The 21,528-nt window shown below is 34.4% G+C and overlaps 1 protein-coding gene across 1 annotated transcript in view; it reads left to right on the top strand.

The window, feature by feature from the left end:
* The window catches only part of uif (sushi, von Willebrand factor type A, EGF and pentraxin domain-containing protein uif), a 71,753-nt gene extending 53,824 nt beyond the window's left edge, over positions 1 to 17,929 (top strand). Inside the window, exons 4-35 of the mRNA XM_088203769.1 lie at positions 1,949 to 2,030; positions 2,108 to 2,415; positions 2,480 to 3,601; positions 3,673 to 3,852; positions 3,920 to 4,102; positions 4,173 to 4,532; positions 4,889 to 5,091; positions 5,165 to 5,332; positions 5,403 to 5,982; positions 6,055 to 6,236; positions 6,309 to 6,499; positions 6,996 to 7,690; positions 7,762 to 8,255; positions 8,329 to 8,542; positions 8,695 to 9,165; positions 9,240 to 10,081; positions 10,166 to 11,049; positions 11,477 to 11,856; positions 11,933 to 12,098; positions 12,422 to 12,673; positions 12,754 to 13,295; positions 13,373 to 13,585; positions 13,649 to 13,804; positions 13,911 to 14,055; positions 14,287 to 14,358; positions 14,511 to 14,701; positions 14,773 to 14,946; positions 15,018 to 15,481; positions 15,583 to 15,733; positions 15,810 to 16,008; positions 16,105 to 16,430; positions 16,498 to 17,929. Of these exons, the coding sequence (XP_088059895.1) occupies positions 1,949 to 2,030; positions 2,108 to 2,415; positions 2,480 to 3,601; positions 3,673 to 3,852; positions 3,920 to 4,102; positions 4,173 to 4,532; positions 4,889 to 5,091; positions 5,165 to 5,332; positions 5,403 to 5,982; positions 6,055 to 6,236; positions 6,309 to 6,499; positions 6,996 to 7,690; positions 7,762 to 8,255; positions 8,329 to 8,542; positions 8,695 to 9,165; positions 9,240 to 10,081; positions 10,166 to 11,049; positions 11,477 to 11,856; positions 11,933 to 12,098; positions 12,422 to 12,673; positions 12,754 to 13,295; positions 13,373 to 13,585; positions 13,649 to 13,804; positions 13,911 to 14,055; positions 14,287 to 14,358; positions 14,511 to 14,701; positions 14,773 to 14,946; positions 15,018 to 15,481; positions 15,583 to 15,733; positions 15,810 to 16,008; positions 16,105 to 16,430; positions 16,498 to 16,529 (10,622 nt within the window). The 3' untranslated portion in view covers positions 16,530 to 17,929. The remainder of the gene's footprint in view (positions 1 to 1,948; positions 2,031 to 2,107; positions 2,416 to 2,479; positions 3,602 to 3,672; positions 3,853 to 3,919; positions 4,103 to 4,172; positions 4,533 to 4,888; positions 5,092 to 5,164; positions 5,333 to 5,402; positions 5,983 to 6,054; positions 6,237 to 6,308; positions 6,500 to 6,995; positions 7,691 to 7,761; positions 8,256 to 8,328; positions 8,543 to 8,694; positions 9,166 to 9,239; positions 10,082 to 10,165; positions 11,050 to 11,476; positions 11,857 to 11,932; positions 12,099 to 12,421; positions 12,674 to 12,753; positions 13,296 to 13,372; positions 13,586 to 13,648; positions 13,805 to 13,910; positions 14,056 to 14,286; positions 14,359 to 14,510; positions 14,702 to 14,772; positions 14,947 to 15,017; positions 15,482 to 15,582; positions 15,734 to 15,809; positions 16,009 to 16,104; positions 16,431 to 16,497) is intronic.
* The last annotated feature ends 3,599 nt before the right edge of the window (positions 17,930 to 21,528 follow it).

The raw sequence follows: 21,528 nt of genomic DNA, 5'->3' as shown, positions 1-21,528 counted from the left end.
CAGAAACTGGTCAACAGGATTTAAATATCCTCGGAAAATTAATGTATGTTTAAAAATTAAGGTAAGGGAATTTGCCCTCTTCTTGAATTTGTGTCAGAAATGTATGACATTTAATGAAATCCATTTTTTAAACTGAATTTTAATTCTTAAAAATATTTTCACTAGAAAAGCTGATAGAGTGACACGTACATAATATAATATAATATATAAAAATATTATTTATTAGCTTCGTTGACAGTAGATAGTAATAAAAATAAAAAATATTAATGAAATACTACGAATTCTAATAAAATCGAAATATTAAAAAAAACATCAAGTGACTAGCCAACTTTTGTCCCCTCCAGAAAAAGTTGAAATAACGTCTCTGATTCTAAACCAGAAATTCTCTGGTTATCTCTCAAATAAAATCTAAAGAAAATAGTCTGGAATCTATCGAAAAATATTCAGTATAACATTTCAGTGAAATCATATAGCAATACATTTTTACCAGTAGATATATATTTTTATCAGTGAAATATAGTTTATCTAGCAGGTATCATACGTAGTAATATATACTTTTACATACTTATTTATTTGCATTCGATGTAAATGTTACAGTTAATATTTTTTTCGGTGAAGTCCAAATACATTTTCACTAGTAGATACATATTACTACTAGCGAAAATATAATTCAACTTATAAGCGTGAGTGAAATTAAATGCTGCTCTTAAATGTCTATGAAACTCAATTTGACAGTTGCGAAACGTTCATTTGCTGTTCAAACCCAAACCTAACTTACACGAATCAACTTGATCCAACGGAAGTTCTAAAACATTCATTAGATTAAGTCTAAAATACAAATTACTCTTAGGGAAAAATAAGCGGAAGAAGTACAGACACACGTCGCATCTCGCATATTGCTCCATGGTTTGTCTGCTTTTTGATTTAAAAATATAATAGCTATCTTTACCGATATTACTACGGATTTCTGATATATGAGTGCTGATCAAAGTGTATTCAAACCGTATTTTAGTCAATAGAGGGCGCAAAAAACTGTATATATATATATATGTATATAAATGTGTCCGACACGCCAGTGCTACCAGAGTGCCGCCAAGTTTTGGTCATAATAAACCAAAATATAAATATATATAAATAGCCCCATAAATTTATTTATTTTATAGTATTTAAAAAACATACTTTAGGAATCATTTTGTAAAAAAATCTCAGCTACTACAATATTTTTCAATGCATGCAAATTATTTAAATTCTCCTGGATTTAAGACAAATAGTAATAGTAATGGAAGACAAATAGTAATCACAAGAGTAAAATTAATTTATTACTTAGAATGTCAACTTTCAAATTTCTATTTAATAATATATTACAATGAGTTATGACCTCAACGAACATACATATAAGAAGGCGCCACTTCTGTACTTTGAAGTGCAACTTGCATATAAGTGAAATATAATTATTTGTAGCGCAATAGTCTGAAGATACATATTTATACATATTCATGTTTAATTGATAACAACATGAAATATACGATATTCATTGAGTATATTTACGTAGATCGGTGCATTAAACGTTAGAAATTGTCCGCTCTATTGAAAACTCGTTCGTTATGCAACGATTCTGAATATTTATTGGGTAACGGCATACTATATACTCGTTGATTAGCATTCGCATACCTTTACCAGAATATCTGTTTCCTCCGACCCGCGTTATTACATACCGACGACATAATAACGATAAATGAGCGATTGTTGGACACTCCCATTTATACATAAATTGGACACCTGTGAAGTTCAACACGCCGAATAGAAAACGCCATAAATTTGTCATAGTTATAAAGGTTGATTTCTATTTTTATTTTTGATAACACTTGCACTTTTTAAATCTTAAACACACATACCTTCCAGCTATTGCAATATCATACTAATAAAAATGCTTTATTTTTTATTGCAGGTTGGGAACTCAGAGGACTGTATTGTTATAAACTGTTCAATATTAAACATTCGTGGGAAAAGGCAGCCGATTTATGCAGACGGTGAGTTATAAATTTATGAAGCTTTGTATCCACAAATAATTGGTTCTTAATAATTGTATATTTTTTATTTAAATTAGATATGGAAGTGAGCTGATGGTAGTGGAATCTTACGCAGAGAATAACATGACCGCTCGGATGGCAGCAGCAGTAGGACCTCACTATTGGTTGGGTCTTGCTTCTGTCGATGATCTAAGAACAAACACCCTAGAATCAGCTGCTGGTGCTTTAGTGTCACAATATGCTGGCTTTTGGGATCTAGAGCAACCTAATCCCAAATCGGGAGTTTGCGTAGATGTGAATCTAATGGGAGAGCGACAATCGTGGGAGTTGACCACTTGCGAATCGCTGCTTCCTTTCATGTGCAGAACGACAGCGTGCCCTGCTGGTAATTATATTTATATATTATTATTAATATCATTCTGTAAATCTAAACTAAATATATATTTTAGGTTCATTCCATTGCTCAAACGGTAGATGCATTAATTCTGCGTTCAAGTGCGATAAACAAGACGATTGTGGCGATTCATCCGATGAAATCGATTGTCCCGCAAACTGTCATTTTTACATGGCAAGCAGTGGAGATGTAGTCGAGAGTCCTAGCTATCCACACAAATATCCATCTCTGAGCGATTGTAAGTGGACTCTGGAAGGACCGCAAGGCTCGAACATCTTGCTTCAATTCCAAGACTTTGAAACTGAAAAGACGTTCGATACCGTTCAAATCTTAGTAGGCGGACGTACCGAAGAAAAGGCTGTAAATCTTGCCACTCTATCAGGAAAGCAAGAACTATCGAATAAGTTATTCGTTTCAGCTTCTAACTTCATGATCATAAAGTTCAGCACTGATGGTTCGGTAGAAAGGAAAGGTTTTAGAGCTTCGTGGAAAACTGAGCCATCTACTTGCGGTGGCACATTGAGAGCTACGCCTCAAGGACAAATCTTAGCTTCGCCTGGATATCCAAATCACTATCCAGGAGGTCTTGAATGCTTGTATATCATAGAAGCTCAACCAGGAAGGATTGTAACACTCGAAATCGAAGATTTCGAGCTGGGAATCGATAGAGATTATTTGCTCGTTAGAGATGGAAACTCTCCATCGAGTCCAATTTTGGCAAGATTGACAGGATCGGCGGAAGATAATCAAAAAGTCATAATGTCCACATCAAATAGCTTATATCTGTATTTTAAAACAAGCTTGGGAGATTCTAAGAAAGGATTCAATATAAAATATTTGCAAGGATGCAGAGCTACCGTTATTGCAGCAAACGGAACACTAACTTCTCCGGCTTATACTTTGAGCGACTATCCAAGTAATCAAGAGTGCTTGTATAAAATCAAGAACCCTAAAAGAGGACCGATTTCTCTTAAATTCGATAGCTTTTCAATCCATAAATCTGATGTCGTTCAAGTGTTTGATGGATCTAGCACCAGTGGTTTGAGACTTCATTCGGATAATGGCTTTGTGACTAAACCTAAGATCACTCTGACTGCTTCTAGTGGAGAAATGCTCATTAGATTTGTTTCTGATGCTTTGCACAATGGACAAGGATGGCAAGCTACATATTCAGCTGGTAAGAAATATACATATATTAAAAATTTGATTTAAAAATGTTGTTGCTATAATATATTTTTAAAAATTAAGATTGTCCACTACTCCAACCTGGCATTGGAGCATTGGCTTCTAACAGAGATACTGCATTTGGAACAACCGTGACTTTTTCATGTCCGATGGGTCAAGAATTTGCAACAGGAAAATCTAAAATCGTCACAACTTGCTTACATGGAGGAAATTGGTCCGTTACATACATCCCAAAATGTCAAGGTAAATTATACTTTACAATTTATACATTATTAAAGAAAGAACCTTTGATTAATCTAATTACTTACAGAGGTATATTGCGGTCCTGTGCCTCAAATCGATAACGGATTTTCAATCGGATCAACAAATGTTACATACAAAGGACTTGCGACTTATCAATGTTACGCCGGTTTTGCCTTCCCTACCGGTCAACCCGTTGAAAAGATTTCATGCTTAGCCGACGGACGATGGGAAAGACAGCCATCTTGCTTAGGTAAGACATTATCATACAATGTCAAATTCATATTTTATACATATTTACTAATCTATAAATATTCCTACAGCTTCACAATGTGTCAGCCTTCCGGACGTTCCTCATGCTAATATCTCGATTTTGAATGGAGGAGGACGAAGCTACGGTACAATCATCAGATACGAGTGCGAACCTGGATACGTACGCTCAGGAAGACCAGTTCTCTTGTGTATGTCTAATGGAACATGGTCCGGAGAGGTACCCGTTTGCTCGAGAGCCGTCTGTCCCAAATTCCCAGAAATCAAGAACGGATTTGTAGTGAACCCGACCAAAGTATATTTCTTCGGAGACGAGCTAAGGATGCAATGCTTCAAAGGATACAAACTAATTGGATCAAACATATTGAAGTGTGGACCGAGTCAAGAGTTTGAAGAGCCCCCTAGATGCGAAGGTATTTTAATGTTTATAAGACATGTCCATTTTATATGGCTTCTTTACAATGAATCTACATTTGTAAAGCATATAAGCATCTATTAGACCAGTCTTTTAAAATGAGATAAATTTTACATTGTGATTTTAAAAACTATACCTGAAGATCTATAAGTCTGTACCTCAAAACATAATGTTACATTAACAATTGGGTTGACTTTTGGAAGCTTTGGAATATTGTAAAATTAATTCAAACTAAGTTATACTTATCTTTTAGTATGTTTTTATTTTTAAAATCAAAATTCAAGCTCTTTATGTAGTTAGTATATAGGTAGATGTATATAATTCAGTGAAATACAATTTACATTATAATTTTAGATATCAACGAATGTACTACTAGCCAATGTGATATAGCATCGACGGAATGCAAAAACGTGGCCGGAGGATTCTCGTGCGCCTGCAGAGATGGATTCATACCGAGCCTTGAATGTAGACCAGTAGGAGATTTAGGATTGATTTCAGGTGGAATCCCAGATGATTCGATCATAGTGTCTGAATCTGAATCTGGATATCATAAAGGAGTATGTTCCATATACATAAATTAATACTACTTCATTACAATAGCATTAATAATAATAATGATAATAATTTTAGATGGCCAGATTGAACAGTGCTGGAGGATGGTGTGGTAGTAATGTCGAACCAGGTACCAACTGGGTGTTACTGGATCTTAGAGCACCGATGATTATCAGAGGATTCAGAACAATAAGCGTAGTCAAAAGCGATGGTAGTGTAGCATTCACTTCCGCAGTCAGAATTCAGGTATTTTTCATACTTAATATTATGAGTCATTTTATGTAAATTGTTAACTTGAATGTAAATCGCATTTTAGTACACAAACGATTTAACAGACGTCTTCAAAGACTACACAAATCCGGACGGAACTGCAGTTGAATTCAGAATATTAGAGTCGACGCTCTCAGTTTTAAACTTACCGATGCCGATCGAAGCTCGCTACATCAAGTTCAAGATTCAAGATTATGTCGGAGCGCCTTGTATTAAATTGGAAGTCATGGGATGCACTCGTCTGGAATGTTTAGACACAAACGAATGTGCCATCAATAACGGTGGATGTGATCAAAAGTGCATAAACAGCCCTGGAAACTTCTCATGCGGTTGCAACGTCGGATATGAACTATACACTATAAACGGTACTGCTGGATTTGAGATTGAACGATCTGAATCTGGGGAAAGAGATGGTGATACCTTCCAAAGGAATAAGACTTGCGTGCCAATCATGTGTTCGACTTTAAACGCGCCTGAAAATGGAAAATTATTATCGACTAAAGAGAAATATCACTTTGGAGATCTTGTGAACTTCCAATGTAACTTTGGCTATGTGATGGCAGGATCTAAATCGCTCATGTGTATGTCAACTGGATTATGGAATGGATCTGTACCTGAATGTCAATGTAAGATAGATCTTATTATTGTACATATATTACATTTTTTATATCTAATATATATAATATATATTATTTTAGATGCTCGTTGTGTCACTTTATCTGATGACCGCAACGATGGTCTCCAAATCATCCGTACTGACCCTGAAAGCGTACTAGTACCATTCAGGGAAAATGTAACTATAACGTGCAAGACAGCAGGGCGTTATCTGAGAAATACTGCATCATCAAATTTCAGACAATGTGTCTATGACCCTAAGCCTGTGAGTTATTATATTATACAATATATTAATTATTGAATTATGTTATGGTATTAATAAAAAAATCAAATCTAGGGTCTACCTGATTATTGGTTTTCTGGATCGCAACCTGGATGTCCAAGGAAAGAATGTGGAGTACCGCTACAAACACCCGGAGCCGAATATGGACAATACACTGATACAAAATATCAAAGCACTTTCTTCTTCGGATGTCAAAATACCTTCAAACTGGCAGGCCAATCTAGCAAACGTGATAACATAGTCAGGTACTTATTGTGATATATTATCATTATTTTTTTTATATTTCGATTTAATTAAAATTTATAGTATTTCTGGCCAAATTCAAGGGAGTGGGGAATGACCCCATCAGACCCCCCCCCCCTAAATGACGCCCCTGTTTTGCATTCCCCATTCTTGGAATATTATATAAACGCATTACACAGTGTCATATTTAGTATGTAACAGTAAATCCCACTATACAGCTTACCGCTGTCCAAATCATAATACAAAACATTTTTAGAGCTCTTAACTTAGACATCAACCTAAGATGGTTTTATTAAAATCTTCTTAGAATGACGGATGCTTTTAACCCATCTGACTTTGTAAATAAAAATCTGATAGTATTGTTTGTGGTTTGTATTTAAATTTTAGGTGGAGACATATTTTATTAGAAGCTTACCGCCTATATTTTATACACGCCAATGGAATATTTAATATGCTTGAAATAAAATACCCTAATAAATATATAATTTGCTTGTTAAGGTGCCAAGGAAATGGAATTTGGGATTTCGGTGATCTACGTTGTGAAGGTCCAGTGTGCGAAGATCCCGGTCGCCCGGCCGATGGCTTCCAAATGGCAAGGAGCTATGAACAAGGATCCGAAGTTCATTTTGGCTGCGCCCGACCCGGATATATCCTCATCAATCCAAGGCCGATAACTTGTGTCAGAGAACCGGAGTGCAAAATAATCAGACCTTTAGGTTTAGCATCAGGAAAGATACCAGATTCGGCTATCAATGCCACTTCTGAACGACCAAACTACGAAGCCAAAAACATCAGATTGAACTCAGTAACCGGTTGGTGTGGCAAACAAGAAGCTTTTACATATGTAAGCATTGATTTGGGAAAAGTTTATAGAGTGAAAGCAATCTTAGTGAAGGGAGTAGTAACCTCGGACATTGTCGGAAGACCGACAGAGATTAGATTCTTTTATAAGCAAGCCGAGAGTGAAAACTACGTTGTTTACTTCCCTAATTTCAACCTAACAATGAGAGATCCTGGAAATTACGGAGAATTAGCTATGATAACTCTGCCTAAATATGTACAAGCAAGATTTGTTATTCTGGGTATTGTTAGTTTCATGGATAATGCTTGTTTGAAAGTGGAATTAATGGGTTGTGACGAGCCAGCGACTGAACCACTTTTGGGATATGATTATGGATATTCACCGTGTGTTGGTAAGGATAACTGTTGTTATATAATAACTTATAATCATACACAAAGTTATTAATAATCAATTTTATTTTAGATAATGAGCCTCCAGTTTTCCAAAATTGCCCTCAACAACCTCTTGTAGTACAGACTGATCCAAACGGAGGATTTTTACCGATCAACTTCACTGAACCAACCGCCATCGACAATTCCGGCTCTATTGCAAGATTAGAAGTCACGCCTCAACATTTCAAAACTCCGATTCAAATATTCAGCAACATGGTTGTTAAATATGTTGCTTTTGACTATGATGGAAACGTTGCAATTTGTGAAGTCAACATAACAGTTCCGGATACCACTCCACCGAAACTAAGCTGTCCTCAAAGTTATGTCATTGAGTTGGTAGACAAACAAGATAGCTATGCAGTAAACTTCAATGATACAAGAAGGAGAATTAATACTACTGATGCTTCGGGAGAAGTGTATCTTAAGTTCATTCCTGATAAAGCTATAATACCGATCAGAGGATTTGAAAATGTTACTGTAGTGGCTTCAGATAAATATGGAAATAAGGCTCAATGTAACTTCCAAGTATGTATAATAAAATGTTGTAATATTGTACATTAAAATATGATATTAACTATACATATATATTGTATTATAGGTATCAGTCCAAGCAACACCTTGCGTTGATTGGGAATTAACAGCGCCTGCTAACGGAGCATTGAATTGCTTACCTGGCGATAAAGGAATACAATGCATTGCCACATGTAGTCCAGGATTTAGATTCACTGACGGAGACCCAGTTAAAACATTCGCTTGCGAAAATAAACGATTATGGACTCCGACTTCTGTTGTGCCGGATTGTGTATCAGAAAGTTAGTATCGAATCATATTTTTAAATATTTGGTAGGAAAGCTGAGAACAGATCAAAATTAACACCCATATCTCCTACTATATTAAAATAAATTGTTACCCTAATTATTCTGCAAATATGCATTATAATCTAATTATATTTATAATATTTTAGATACTCAACAAGCTGCTTATCAAGTAGTTGCTGGTGTGCAATACAGAGCGTTAGGAGCCGTGTCAAACGCTTGTTTGCCTCAATACAAAGATCTTTTGGCACAATATGACCACACTCTTAACGAACGTTTGAGTCAAAGGTGTTCGGCTATCAACATCAACATAAATGTTACATTCCTTAGAGTAATACCGACACTTTTAGACGAAAATGTAGTAAAAATGGATTTCGTATTAGATATTGCACCGCAAGTCAGACAACCTCAACTATACGACCTTTGCGGATCGACTCTTAATCTCATATTTGATTTATCCGTGCCATACGCTAGCGCCTTGATTGAACCGTTATTGAATGTTTCGAGTATCGGTAACCAATGTCCACCACTAAGAGCCATTAAGAGTCTTATATCTCGTGGATTCACTTGTAATACTGGAGAAGTGTTAAATATGGATACGAATGATGTGCCTAGATGCTGTAAGTATTCAATCAATATATTAATATAATTACATGCATAAATTGATGATTAATGTATGCTTATTTTTATTTAGTACATTGTCCTGCTGGAACATTCGCTGGTGAAAAACAGAAAACTTGTACAATGTGCTTGAGAGGTTTCTATCAAAATCAAGCTAGGCAAGGAACTTGCGTAAGATGTCCACAAGGTACATTCACACGAGAAGAGGGCTCTAAGAGTATTCAAGAATGTGTGCCAGTTTGCGGTTATGGAACATATTCTCCTACCGGTCTTGTGCCGTGCTTGGAATGTCCGAGGAACAGTTTCACAGGCGAACCACCGTCTGGCGGATTCAAAGATTGTCAAGCATGTCCAGCGAATACTTTCACGTATCAACCAGCCGCTCCTGGAAAAGACAGGTGCAGAGCAAAATGTGCTCCTGGAACGTATTCGCCTACTGGACTCGCTCCTTGCTCTCAGTGTCCTAAGAACTTCTATCAAAACAACGTAGGCCAGATCACTTGTAATGAGTGTCCATCGAATATGAAGACCGTGTCAGTCGGTTCTATGGGTATTGAAGAATGTGTGGCTGTTGAATGCTCAAGTAGCGCCTGCCAGCATGGAGGTCTGTGCATACCTAAAGGACACGGTATACAATGCTATTGCCCCGCCGGTTTCTCAGGAAGACGTTGCGAAATTGATATGGACGAGTGCGCTAGTCAACCATGTTACAATGGTGGTACATGTACTGATCTACCTCAAGGATATAGATGCCAATGTCCATCTGGATACACTGGTATTAATTGTCAAGAAGAAAAGTCTGATTGTAGAAATGATACCTGTCCGGAAAGAGCCATGTGTAAAGACGAACCAGGATATAACAACTATACATGCTTGTGTAGATCAGGATATACTGGAATTGATTGCGATGATACTGTAAGTATATATACTATCGAGTGATCTTAGTCTTACCTTTAAACATATTTATAGAGAGATTTTACAATATATTTATGTTTGTAGATTGATCCCTGCAGCACTAATGGAAATCCGTGCGGTAATGGTGCCACATGTATAGCATTACAACAAGGACGTTTCAAATGCGAATGTTTATTAGGATGGGAAGGACAAACATGTGAAATTAACACAGACGATTGCGCGGAAAAGCCGTGCTTATTGGGAGCCAATTGTACTGATTTAGTGGGAGATTTTAGCTGTGCTTGTCCGTCAGGTTTCACCGGAAAACGCTGTCAAGAAAAGATTGACTTGTGCGGTTTAGAACCATGCAATAACGGAATGTGTATAGATAAATTATTCTCTCATGCATGCTTTTGTAATCTTGGTTGGACTGGACCAGCTTGCGATGTCAACATCAACGACTGTGCTAGCTCTCCATGTGATAATGGTGGAAATTGCATTGATATGATCAACGGCTATACTTGCAAATGCGAAGTCGGTTACACAGGAAAACGATGCCAACACACTATTGATGATTGTGCCTCCGAACCGTGTCAAAATGGTGCATCATGTGTCGATCAGCTTGATGGATTTGTTTGTAAATGCAGACCAGGTTTTGTTGGACTGCAATGTGAAGCAGAAATAGACGAGTGTCTTAGTGAACCGTGCAATCCAATCGGCACTGACAGATGCGTCGATCTGGATAATAAATACATGTGCATATGCAGAGAAGGATACACTGGTGAATTCTGCGAAACGAACATGAATGATTGTGCTTTCGATCCTTGCTTGAACGGAGGAGTATGCAGAGATGAAGTCGGTGGTTTCAGTTGCGTTTGTGAACCGGGATGGACCGGCCATAGATGTCAGAACGATATTGGAACATGTACAAATAAACCATGCCAAAATGATGCTAGCTGTATCGATTTGTTCCAGGATTACTTCTGCGTGTAAGTATTACTTATACAATGATTAATTATCATATATTATTACTTTAGGTATCACATACATTTAGTGTATTGGTTATAAACAAGTCTTGTAGTTTACATCATGGATTTGGTTTTTAATTCTATATTAAAACAAACTTCTTTATTATCAATTATCTTTATATAAGGTAAAGTTTCATTTTGCCATGCAAGTCTGTATGATTTTTTCACTAAAATATCTTTAGCGTTTCTTCAGTGGTATCCAAGAGTTTTTATACTCGATTTTCTTATAAATTTTATTCAATAATTTCTATATAATTTCAAATTAAATGTGTGTTTGTATATATGATTACACTCTTTGATTGATCTAAAAGTTTCTGTTTAGGAGCCCTACCAATTCCTTTTACAAATAGTAGAGTTTCCAGAATATTAATATATTTTTAAATTTTAGTTGTCCGAGTGGAACTGACGGTAAGCAGTGTGAAACTGCACCAATGAGATGCATCGGAAGCCCATGCATGCACAATGGAAAATGCCAAGATTTTGGCTCTGGAGTGAACTGTTCGTGCTCTAGCGACTATAAAGGAATCGGTTGCCAATATGAATATGACGCGTGCGAAGCAGGAGAGTGCAAGAACGGTGCAACTTGCGTAGATGAAGGCGAAGGGTACACGTGCATGTGTACACCAGGATTCACTGGCAAAAATTGCGAAGAAGATATCGTCGATTGCAAAGATAACTCATGTCCACCATCCGCCACATGTATCGACCTACCAGGAAGATTCTATTGTCAATGTCCGTTCAATTTAACCGGTGATGACTGTCGCAAATGTAAGTATTGCCTGATTAATTGAGTAAAACAGAAATTATTGAGTTGCGTCTTTATTATTAAATCACATTTTTATAGCTATCAGCGTCGATTATGACTTATACTTCAGTGATCCACTCAGATCTAGTGCCGCTCAAGTTATTCCATTCTATACCGGAGAACAAAGTGGTTTGACTGTTGCAATGTGGGTGCAATTTACTCAACAAGATGAGGGAGGCATATTCTTCACCCTATATTCTGTCAGGTACATATAGTTGAAAAACAAACAATACATAAGAACAGAATTGCAGTCCCTAACGTCTTAGACTAGTAACTCTTGAGGTTGCGGGGTCGAGCCTCGGCAGCGGCATTTAAATTTTTATTTATAAATTGAATTGATTGACTTACAAAGTTGGTACTGATTTACCCCATTGTAACGCATTGGGATTATGTCTGTCAGGATACAACGGAAGATTTAAAAAAATAAATAAAAATATAATAAAAATAAAATCTTATATGTAATTATTCTAGGATATTGATAATTGTTAGAAATATATAAACATTAAACATTGCATTTTGGTTTAATAGTTCTTCACACATTGCCAATGAACGACGACCTGCCATTCAAGCTCATTCTAATGGCGTGCAAGTATCACTCTTCCCTGAATTACAAGATGTTTATTTGAGCTTTGGTGAATATGCTACAATCAACGACGGACAATGGCATCACATTGCTTTAGTTTGGGATGGCAATAACGGAGGAGAGATTGTGCTAATCACCGAAGGTTTAATTTCAAGCAAATTTGAAGGATATGGAAGCGGTAAAAAGCTACCACAATAGTAAGTATATCTAGACTTCACTCTTACATATAATTTATTGTTAAATAAATTATAATATTAATTGAATATTGTATTTTTAGTACTTGGGTCACTCTCGGTAAACCACAATCAGAGAATCCTAAAGCGTACACTGAAGCCGGCTTCCAAGGGCATATGACTAAAATTCAAGTATGGAATCGAGCTTTAGATGTAACAACTGAGATTCAAAAACAAGTCCGAGATTGTAGAACCGAGCCAGTTTTGTACAACGGTTTGATTTTGACATGGGCCGGGTATGAAGATACTTTCGGTGGTGTTGAAAGAATTGTACCATCTCACTGCGGCCAGAGAATTTGTCCAAATGGCTATGCCGGAAATAGATGCCAGCAATTACAAGTTGACAAGGAACCGCCTAAGATTGAACACTGTCCTGGAGATTTATGGGTCATTGCGAAGAACGGCTCGGCTGTAGTAAATTGGGACGAACCACAATTCAGTGATAACGTTGGAGTTGTGAAAATAGAAGAGAAATCTGGCTATAGACCTGGACAAACGCTCCTTTGGGGAACATATGATATTGCTTATGTGGCATTGGATCAAGCTGGAAACGCTGCTAGTTGCTCATTCAAGGTTACATTACTATGTAAGTGTATTAATTCTCGGTCAATATAAACGTGATGGTTGTTTATCATATTTATAATTATTTAATGTATATTACAGCTGAATTCTGTCCATTACTTGCTGATCCAATCGGTGGTTCTCAATCATGCAGAGATTGGGGTGCAGGAGGGCAATTCAAAGTATGTGAAATAACTTGTAACGATGGCTTGAGATTCTCGCAATCTGTTCCACCATTCTACACTTGCGGTGCTGAAGGTTTTTGGAGGCCTACTATCAACCCAATGTTGCCTATGATTTATCCAGCATGTTCTCGTGAGTGTTTAATTTACATTTTAATCAAATAATAGCATATATTTAATATTATTGTATTTACAGCATCAACACCCGCTCAGCGCGTATTCAAAGTGTCCATGCTTTTCCCAAGCTCAGTATTATGTAATGAAGCAGGTCAAGGAGTGCTCAGACAGAAAGTCAGAAACGCTTTGAATCAATTGAATAGAGATTGGAACTTCTGTTCGTATTCGACCGACGGTAAGATTTTTAAATTTTGTTTTATTGTATGGTAACTCGCCCGTGGGCTGGAACAGAGTGTTTCCATATTGCAATTGTGTTTAATAACTATTTATTATTTATATAGGAACTAAAGAATGTAAAGAATTGGATATAAATGTGAGATGTGATCACCGTTCTAATGGACGTTCAAAACGACAGGCTACACCGACGATTAACGCTGAAAAGGACGGAGGAACTTATGTGTTGGATGCTCTTTTGCCCGTGGAAGAGTAAGAATTTTATCATATATGTTTGCTCAATCGAAAAAGTAGTTGTGCATGAATGTTTCAAGACTTTTTCGTATTGCATGTGCACAAAGGATCGTCAATTGTAGCACATTGTGTATTTTTAATTTGCACGTATCCATTATTTGTGTTATTGAGATTTTCGCACAACTGTTGTATTTTGTATTATTCTACTTTGTGTATAAATGCATGATTATCTTTCAACTTATCTCATAGGAACAAAAACGCTAGAGAAGGAAGACAGGCGAGTGATACGTATAATGTGCACATATCATTCCCCGCAATTAAGTAAGTACACCTATTGAATGTTTGTGTATATGTAATTAAAATTGCACTCTTAGACAATGTATACATATTACGTAGCATGTAGATTTTATACTAGAAAGTGCTAAATATTTGTAATAAATTACACATAGTAACATATTAAAAATCCATTCTAGTGATCCTGTGATTCATGTTGGAACAAACGAACGATCGACCGTACAAAAACTATTAGAGAAATTGATCTTGGAAGAAGCACAATTTGACGTAAGAGATATTCTACCAAATACAGTGCCAGATCCGTCTTCATTGGAGCTCAAATCTGATTATGCCTGTCCATTGGGACAAGTAGTAATGGCACCGGATTGTGGTATGTATTCGACGAATGGTAGATTTTTGAAAATGAAAGTGTTGATTAATCATTGAATTGAATTTTTTTAGTACCATGCTCGGTAGGTTCATTCTTCCAATCCGAGACTGGCAAATGCTTGATGTGTCCACTTGGTACATATCAATCTGAAGCCGGACAGTTACAATGCACGGCATGTCCAGATATTGCCGGACAACCTGGTGTTACTAATGCACCGGGAGCAAGAAGTGCAGCAGATTGTAAAGGTAAATAGTTTCGCTTCTCTATTGAGAGAGATCAAGCATTCAATACGGTTAATATGTTATTTATTTTATAGAGCGTTGCCCAGCTGGAAACTTTTACGATGCTGATGCAGGTCTATGCAGACCTTGCGGACATGGTTCTTATCAATCTCAAGAAGGAGCTTTCTCTTGCATACCTTGCCCTCGCGGGCAAACGACAAGGAATCAAGAAGCGGTATCAGGTCAAGAATGTAGAGACGAATGTCCACCTGGAATGCAACTCGGTAGCAGTGGAGATTGCGAGGCTTGTCCTCGAGGAACTCTCCGTACAGCCGGAGCTCGCGCTTTATGTACTCCATGTCCGACTGGAACAACTACAGCTGATAGAGGAGCTGCAAGTCCAGATCAATGCACATTGCCAATCTGTAAACCAGGTTTATATTTGAATGGCACTTTGAACAGCTGCGTGACATGTAAAAAGGGATCGTATCAACCAGAGTACCAACAAACCAGTTGTATTCCCTGTCCTCCGAATACAAGCACAAAGGGACCATCATCTGTAAGTATTATAATCTTTAATAAAAAAACAATTAAATTAGAAATAACAAATCACATTTGAAAGGAAATTTTTGTCTCTATTTAACTAATATACAATTTTAGATCTCGATGAGTGAATGCACAAATCCATGCGAAATGGAAGGACCTGAAATGCACTGCGATTCAAACGCTTATTGCTTATTGATACCTGAAACTGGAGAGTTCAAATGCCAATGTAAACCAGGCTTCAATGGAACTGGTAAAGCGTGCACAGGTAAATATAGTTTTATACGTTGAAGTCTAATTAATTATTTATATATTAGGTTATTGATAATGTACTTTTTGTATAGATGTTTGCTTGGGTTATTGCGAGAACGACGGTCAATGTATTAAGGATTTGAGAGGACAACCTACGTGCAGATGTATTGGAAGCTTCACCGGAAGACATTGTGCTGAGAAATCTGAGTTTGCTTACATTGCTGGTGGAATTGCCGGAGGAGTCATATTCATCATCTTCATTGTTTTATTAGTATGGATGATTTGCGTCCGGTACGTATATTTTATAATTTTGTCTTCTATGAATTTTTGTGTATTTTATTTTACCTTCCATTAGTATATGTTATTAATGATGAAATATATTTATAGATCCAACCGTAAGAAGGAACCAAAGAAAGCAATGACTCCGGCTATTGATCAGAATGGATCACAAGTGAACTTCTATTATGGAGCTCATACACCATATGCAGAATCAATTGCACCATCTCACCATTCAACTTACGCTCATTATTACGACGATGAAGAAGACGGCTGGGAGATGCCTAATTTTTATAACGAAACTTATATGAAAGAGAGTTTACATAACGGTGTCAACGGAAAAATGAACAGTTTAGCTAGATCCAACGCCAGTATATATGGAACGAAGGAAGATTTGTACGATAGACTGAAAAGGCATGCTTATCCAGGAAAGAAAGGTAATAGATCAAATAAATTTTGTTAAATATAAATTATATTTAATACCTAATTTCATTTTATTTTTAGATAAAAGTGATAGTGATAGTGAAGGACAATGAATAAATTACAAATGAAATATAATCGGTATAACTCTGACGTTTCAATCACACGTTGAAAAGAAATACTCATTTTTAACTCTTTTATTAATATTTATTGAAGTCAGTTCATCTGAGCAAATTTTAATACATTGTGGTCAGTACTTATCGAATCATGTGATCATCTTTTTAATACATATATTGTAGAGCAAATATTTGACGAATTAAAGTGTAAATTGAACAATTGATTTATATGCTATGACAAAACGAAACAATGCTCAAAATGTACATTTTTTGTTGTTGATAATGGGCACTGCCATACGGACACTTAGATCAAATTAGATATTTTTGCATTATGGTACTTTGGCAACATTGATCAAACACATATGTATATTTGTTCAAATGTAAAATATTTATTAAATCAGTATTATGTTGTATTTTGAAACAAATTTAAAAACGTCTTTTTTGCTATGAGAATAATTTTTAATCAATTTTACATGTGAACAATTAATATATTATTGATAATTCTCGCCAAAGTACCACATGTTCTAAACCTAGTTATTTTTTTATTTATCTAAGTCTAATCTATAAGAACTAACCGTTTAATTAGTTAGGAACTATTTAAGTATTTAATTAAGTTAGTATTAATTTAGATAAACCTTTATTATACGTGTATATCAAAGATTTGAGTGCTATGTAAATAACTTTTCTCTAAATATGTAAAATAAATATTTCACTAATTTACGAACGCAAAAGTGCTCAAAATTAATCAATTACACTCACCATTTTTTATACATAAATATAAATTTTATATAATGTAAATATGTTTCAAGTCAATCGTAATGTTTTTAATTACCTATCGCGTATGTTCCCGAAGTTATTATTTTTTTACATTTAAAGTATCTTATGTAAACGTTGCATATAGTCAAAACGGGAACGTGTGCGTTAATATGTAAATGTTTATGTCGCGAATGTGAGAAGAATGAATTTTAGATGATATGTATTGAATGAGTCTTTAATTAGATCCTTTATCTGATTTATGATATTTATTACATGCAGTACACTAATAAATGTTACATGTGTACAAACATACCTATACAATATGTGGTCCATATTGTAATTTTATTGTTTATAAAAACAATCACAAGATACAATGGTATAAAAAATTGGTCTCTGATTGTGTTTTATACGATAATATTATTTCTATGCACATACATTATTATTTATTTTGTATAAAACATTATTATTATTATTGTTATACCTCAATTATTTTTTTATACTGTTAGATTGTGATCAAAATGCATATTATTGGAAACTTTGTACTCGATCAAAATTATTTTTATACACAATCGACATTACATGTATGTACGTATATGATAAAACGATATTGAAGAATGAATGTCAATAAATGAACTGATATTGTATTTATGTTTTTTTAATATAATATACTTTATATATTTTCACTAAATCAAATCAAACATACCAATAGTTACTTTAAAAAATATAGAAAATAATTTATAAATGCATTTTAATTATTTATTATGGTATTATTATATTACAGTTACGGATTTGTAAAGTACAGAAACTAAAAATTGCGACAGTAAAATTCTAATACAAAAGACGAAGTTATTTAGTTCATTATTATTATTTTCCAATCACGTACAGTTTGTGTAATTACTATAAATACACAATGTTCTCGTAGATATGGTTACGAATAATCAAGTCATCTACGAAGATCGGGTTGAACGATTTAGAGCAGACGTGAAGAGAGAAGCGGCTGCGCATGTATGCGCTTTCATACACCTTGTTTGCTGGAAGGGGAAGGGGGGTATTGCTAATTACGAAGACATGCGGAGAGTGTGACTAAATTTGATTTCTTATAGAAACACTTGCATTGCGTGATCGTTTTGAGTTTAAACAGGTTATCGATTTGACAACCCCGCATTTGTCATTTCGCATTCTAATGTGCTGAAATGGTAAATGTAACTGTGTAAATAACACGCACAAAATGTTAAACACTACTTGTCAGCATAATAAAGATCTCGGTGAGTCGTAAAGACTAATGACATTTGGTTTATGGCGCATTTACTGCGTAAGATGCGGTGAGTTTTGTTCTCACGGGATATATCTATAAATGTTTGTTTATACTTTTGGAAAAATAGCAATTTTAAATATCGTAGTGTAGTAAAGTTATTGATGTGATTATTTTTAATTGCATTGTCTAGTTTTTTAGTCGATTATTCATAATTGTTCGTCCAAAATTGGTTACAAAACTTTATAATAATTTTTCTTCTAATTATAATACTAGTCAATATTTATATTATAATAACCATTTTTTATCGGGTAAATGAGTTTTAAGAATGACTTTTTGAAGTTTTTTAATTACTTGTATTAGTATTATTATATATACACATATATTATGTTGTGACGGTTTTTGGTCGGTTCTCTCAGTATTAGAGAAGTAGCGAAAAATATCATTTTTGCGTTATGTCCCACAAAATAAAAATATGTAACAGAATTTCACAATTGTAATGTAGAAGAGAATAAAATAAAATAACCATTTTATTGTGTAAGGTTAACATTTATGTAGATAAAAAATATGACTACTTCAAATTATTTTGTGTTTTTGATTAAAAAAATACATTCAGGATTTTTTTAATCAAAAAAAGATAAAAAGTAGCTGAAAAAAGTATGTATAATGAAACTAGAAACAGATCTGGGGTTCAACCGCCCCCCTGTTTGCACAAAGTGTATATTTTTTTCCTTTCCGTTGGCTAAAGGTTAAATCAAATAATCATATATTTGTAGCAATAGAATGCAAAATTGTTGAGTAAAATACGATTTTGCTACAAAATTAGGTTTAAAAAAAGAGTTTATTACATTATAAAGTCAATTTTATGAAAATATAAAAGCATATTTATATGGTATTATGATTTTTTTTATAATAAACAATTTATTAAATTTAAATAATTCAATAACAAGAAAAATTACTACCGCTTTTATGGATGCACAACAATAGTATGTAAGCATTTAAAATAGCAACTTTTTAAAAGTACTTTGTAAAATTAATGTACATGTTATATTATATTAACAAAATATAAGATACGTATTGATTGATAAAAAAAATATTTTATAATTTACAAAAAATAATTATATAATTTCATTGTTTAATAAATGATGATATTTATAGCATCTACTAATAAGTCAATAATTATGACAATGTTATCTATGTGAGGAATTCAAGATTTGGAACGATTATAAAATTCCATTGATGGTATTCACCGATTTTGATTTGAATATTTGACCTTTAAATAAGGATGGCAAGAAAAAAATATATTTTTCTAATACCAGCACGTTAAGACTAATGGTGCAGTCGATGATTAATATCCGAAAGACCAGGGCTCGAATCCCACATGAACCTTTGTGTTATTTTAATTTTTATCGTTTCTGGGATATCGAAATTAAGGATTATCACAAATTAAGTTTTTATAGATTATCTTATGAATAATTAACATGATGTTTCATACAAACTTAGTAAAACTTCTCAACACTCTAAAACTGAAAACGAAGTAAATAGATCAATAAGAAACATAAGCATCTGTTATAAATACTGTTAAACAATAAAAATAAAAAGTTGAGAATTAATTAGGATAATATGTTTTATTTTATTATGAATAATATTTTATTTTTAGATAATAATATATTAACAGAAATATTCTAAAAGTAAGATGTCTGAGAAATAAAAATACATATAAAAGTATAAGAAGCATAAGCAATAAATTAAGGCGGATTTATGTTTTGAATATGTCGTGAAATATGATAACACTAGAAAGTAAAGTACAACGCCATAAAGAAAGAGGATTTACAAATATGAAGGATAAAAACGGAAAAACAAAAGAAGTGGTATTTTATACTATCTAATCATAATATTCCTCGTCACCCAATAACGACGACGACGAACGTCGGTACGCAAGAGTTTTTATCGATCACAAGTACATAATTCCATGCTAATTAGAGGCAGATGGATACAAATTAATTAAATCTTATCTGTTCCTATCTATTGGTAGATAGAGACAGACGATTATCTATATAGAGAAACGGATATTAGTGAATTCCGCAAGCAAACTTATGTGTAAGTTTTTGGCGAGTCAGTAAATAATATTATACATTAGATACCAAAACGATAGACCAGTGGCATTAGATTAAAAAAATGCAGGTGTCCAATCCTATATAAAACATAGTGTTCACAAATGTATATCGTATCTGAGAGATCAAATTAGTAATTAATATGTACTTACATATAATCCCAAATGAACATAACAGATTAAATTTTCCTAATCTCACGAACGAATTGTGTATCTTTATACAGTCTTCCAAGATGAAAAAGTTCGTATAAACGCTTATTATTAACACTGAAAGCATTTTATTGCATTTACAGCTTATATTTTCCGTTTTCAGCTTTCCTACACCACATAATATACATCTGTAATGTTTCGAAATCTAGTCATCTACTAGATCGGATTAAACTCTGGATTTCGGACGTCATTGGAATAGGGTTGACGCCAAGAGGAAAGCGTAAGTCTCCGTCGATAATTAGTATAGCGCCACTTGGTGTTAGTTCGGATGAACGCTCGTCTCAAGTCGAAAGTAACTGGTGGAAGTTCGTGTCGGAAGAGAATTCCGAAATGAAGTGCGCTATGCGGCGTGAAAGCGCTTATATACGCTTGGTAAAGCTGGGGGAATATTTGTTTAACGCGATAGCAAATTATGAAATATTGGGGGTGTACTTAAATTTAATATTTTTTATTGCAATTTTATGCAATATACGTAATATTGCGTCAGTATTCTAAGTTATTTTAGTTTTAGTTAAATTATAGTCGTCAAACGACAATGACGACGACGATAGATGGTACGCACAAGTTTGATTGATTACGAGAAACGTTTAATTTTACAAATATATTTTAAAATTAATGGTTTAACAGTAAATATCACTAAAAATATCGACAAACAAAAATATGTTTAC

The sequence above is a fragment of the Plectrocnemia conspersa genome, unplaced genomic scaffold, assembly GCF_051122295.1.
Source record: "Plectrocnemia conspersa isolate PC_06_02 unplaced genomic scaffold, ASM5112229v1 ptg000014l, whole genome shotgun sequence".
Lineage (NCBI taxonomy): Eukaryota > Metazoa > Arthropoda > Insecta > Trichoptera > Polycentropodidae > Plectrocnemia > Plectrocnemia conspersa.
The sequence above is the reverse complement of the archived record's forward strand: the minus strand, read 5'-3'. Positions and strand labels throughout refer to the sequence as shown.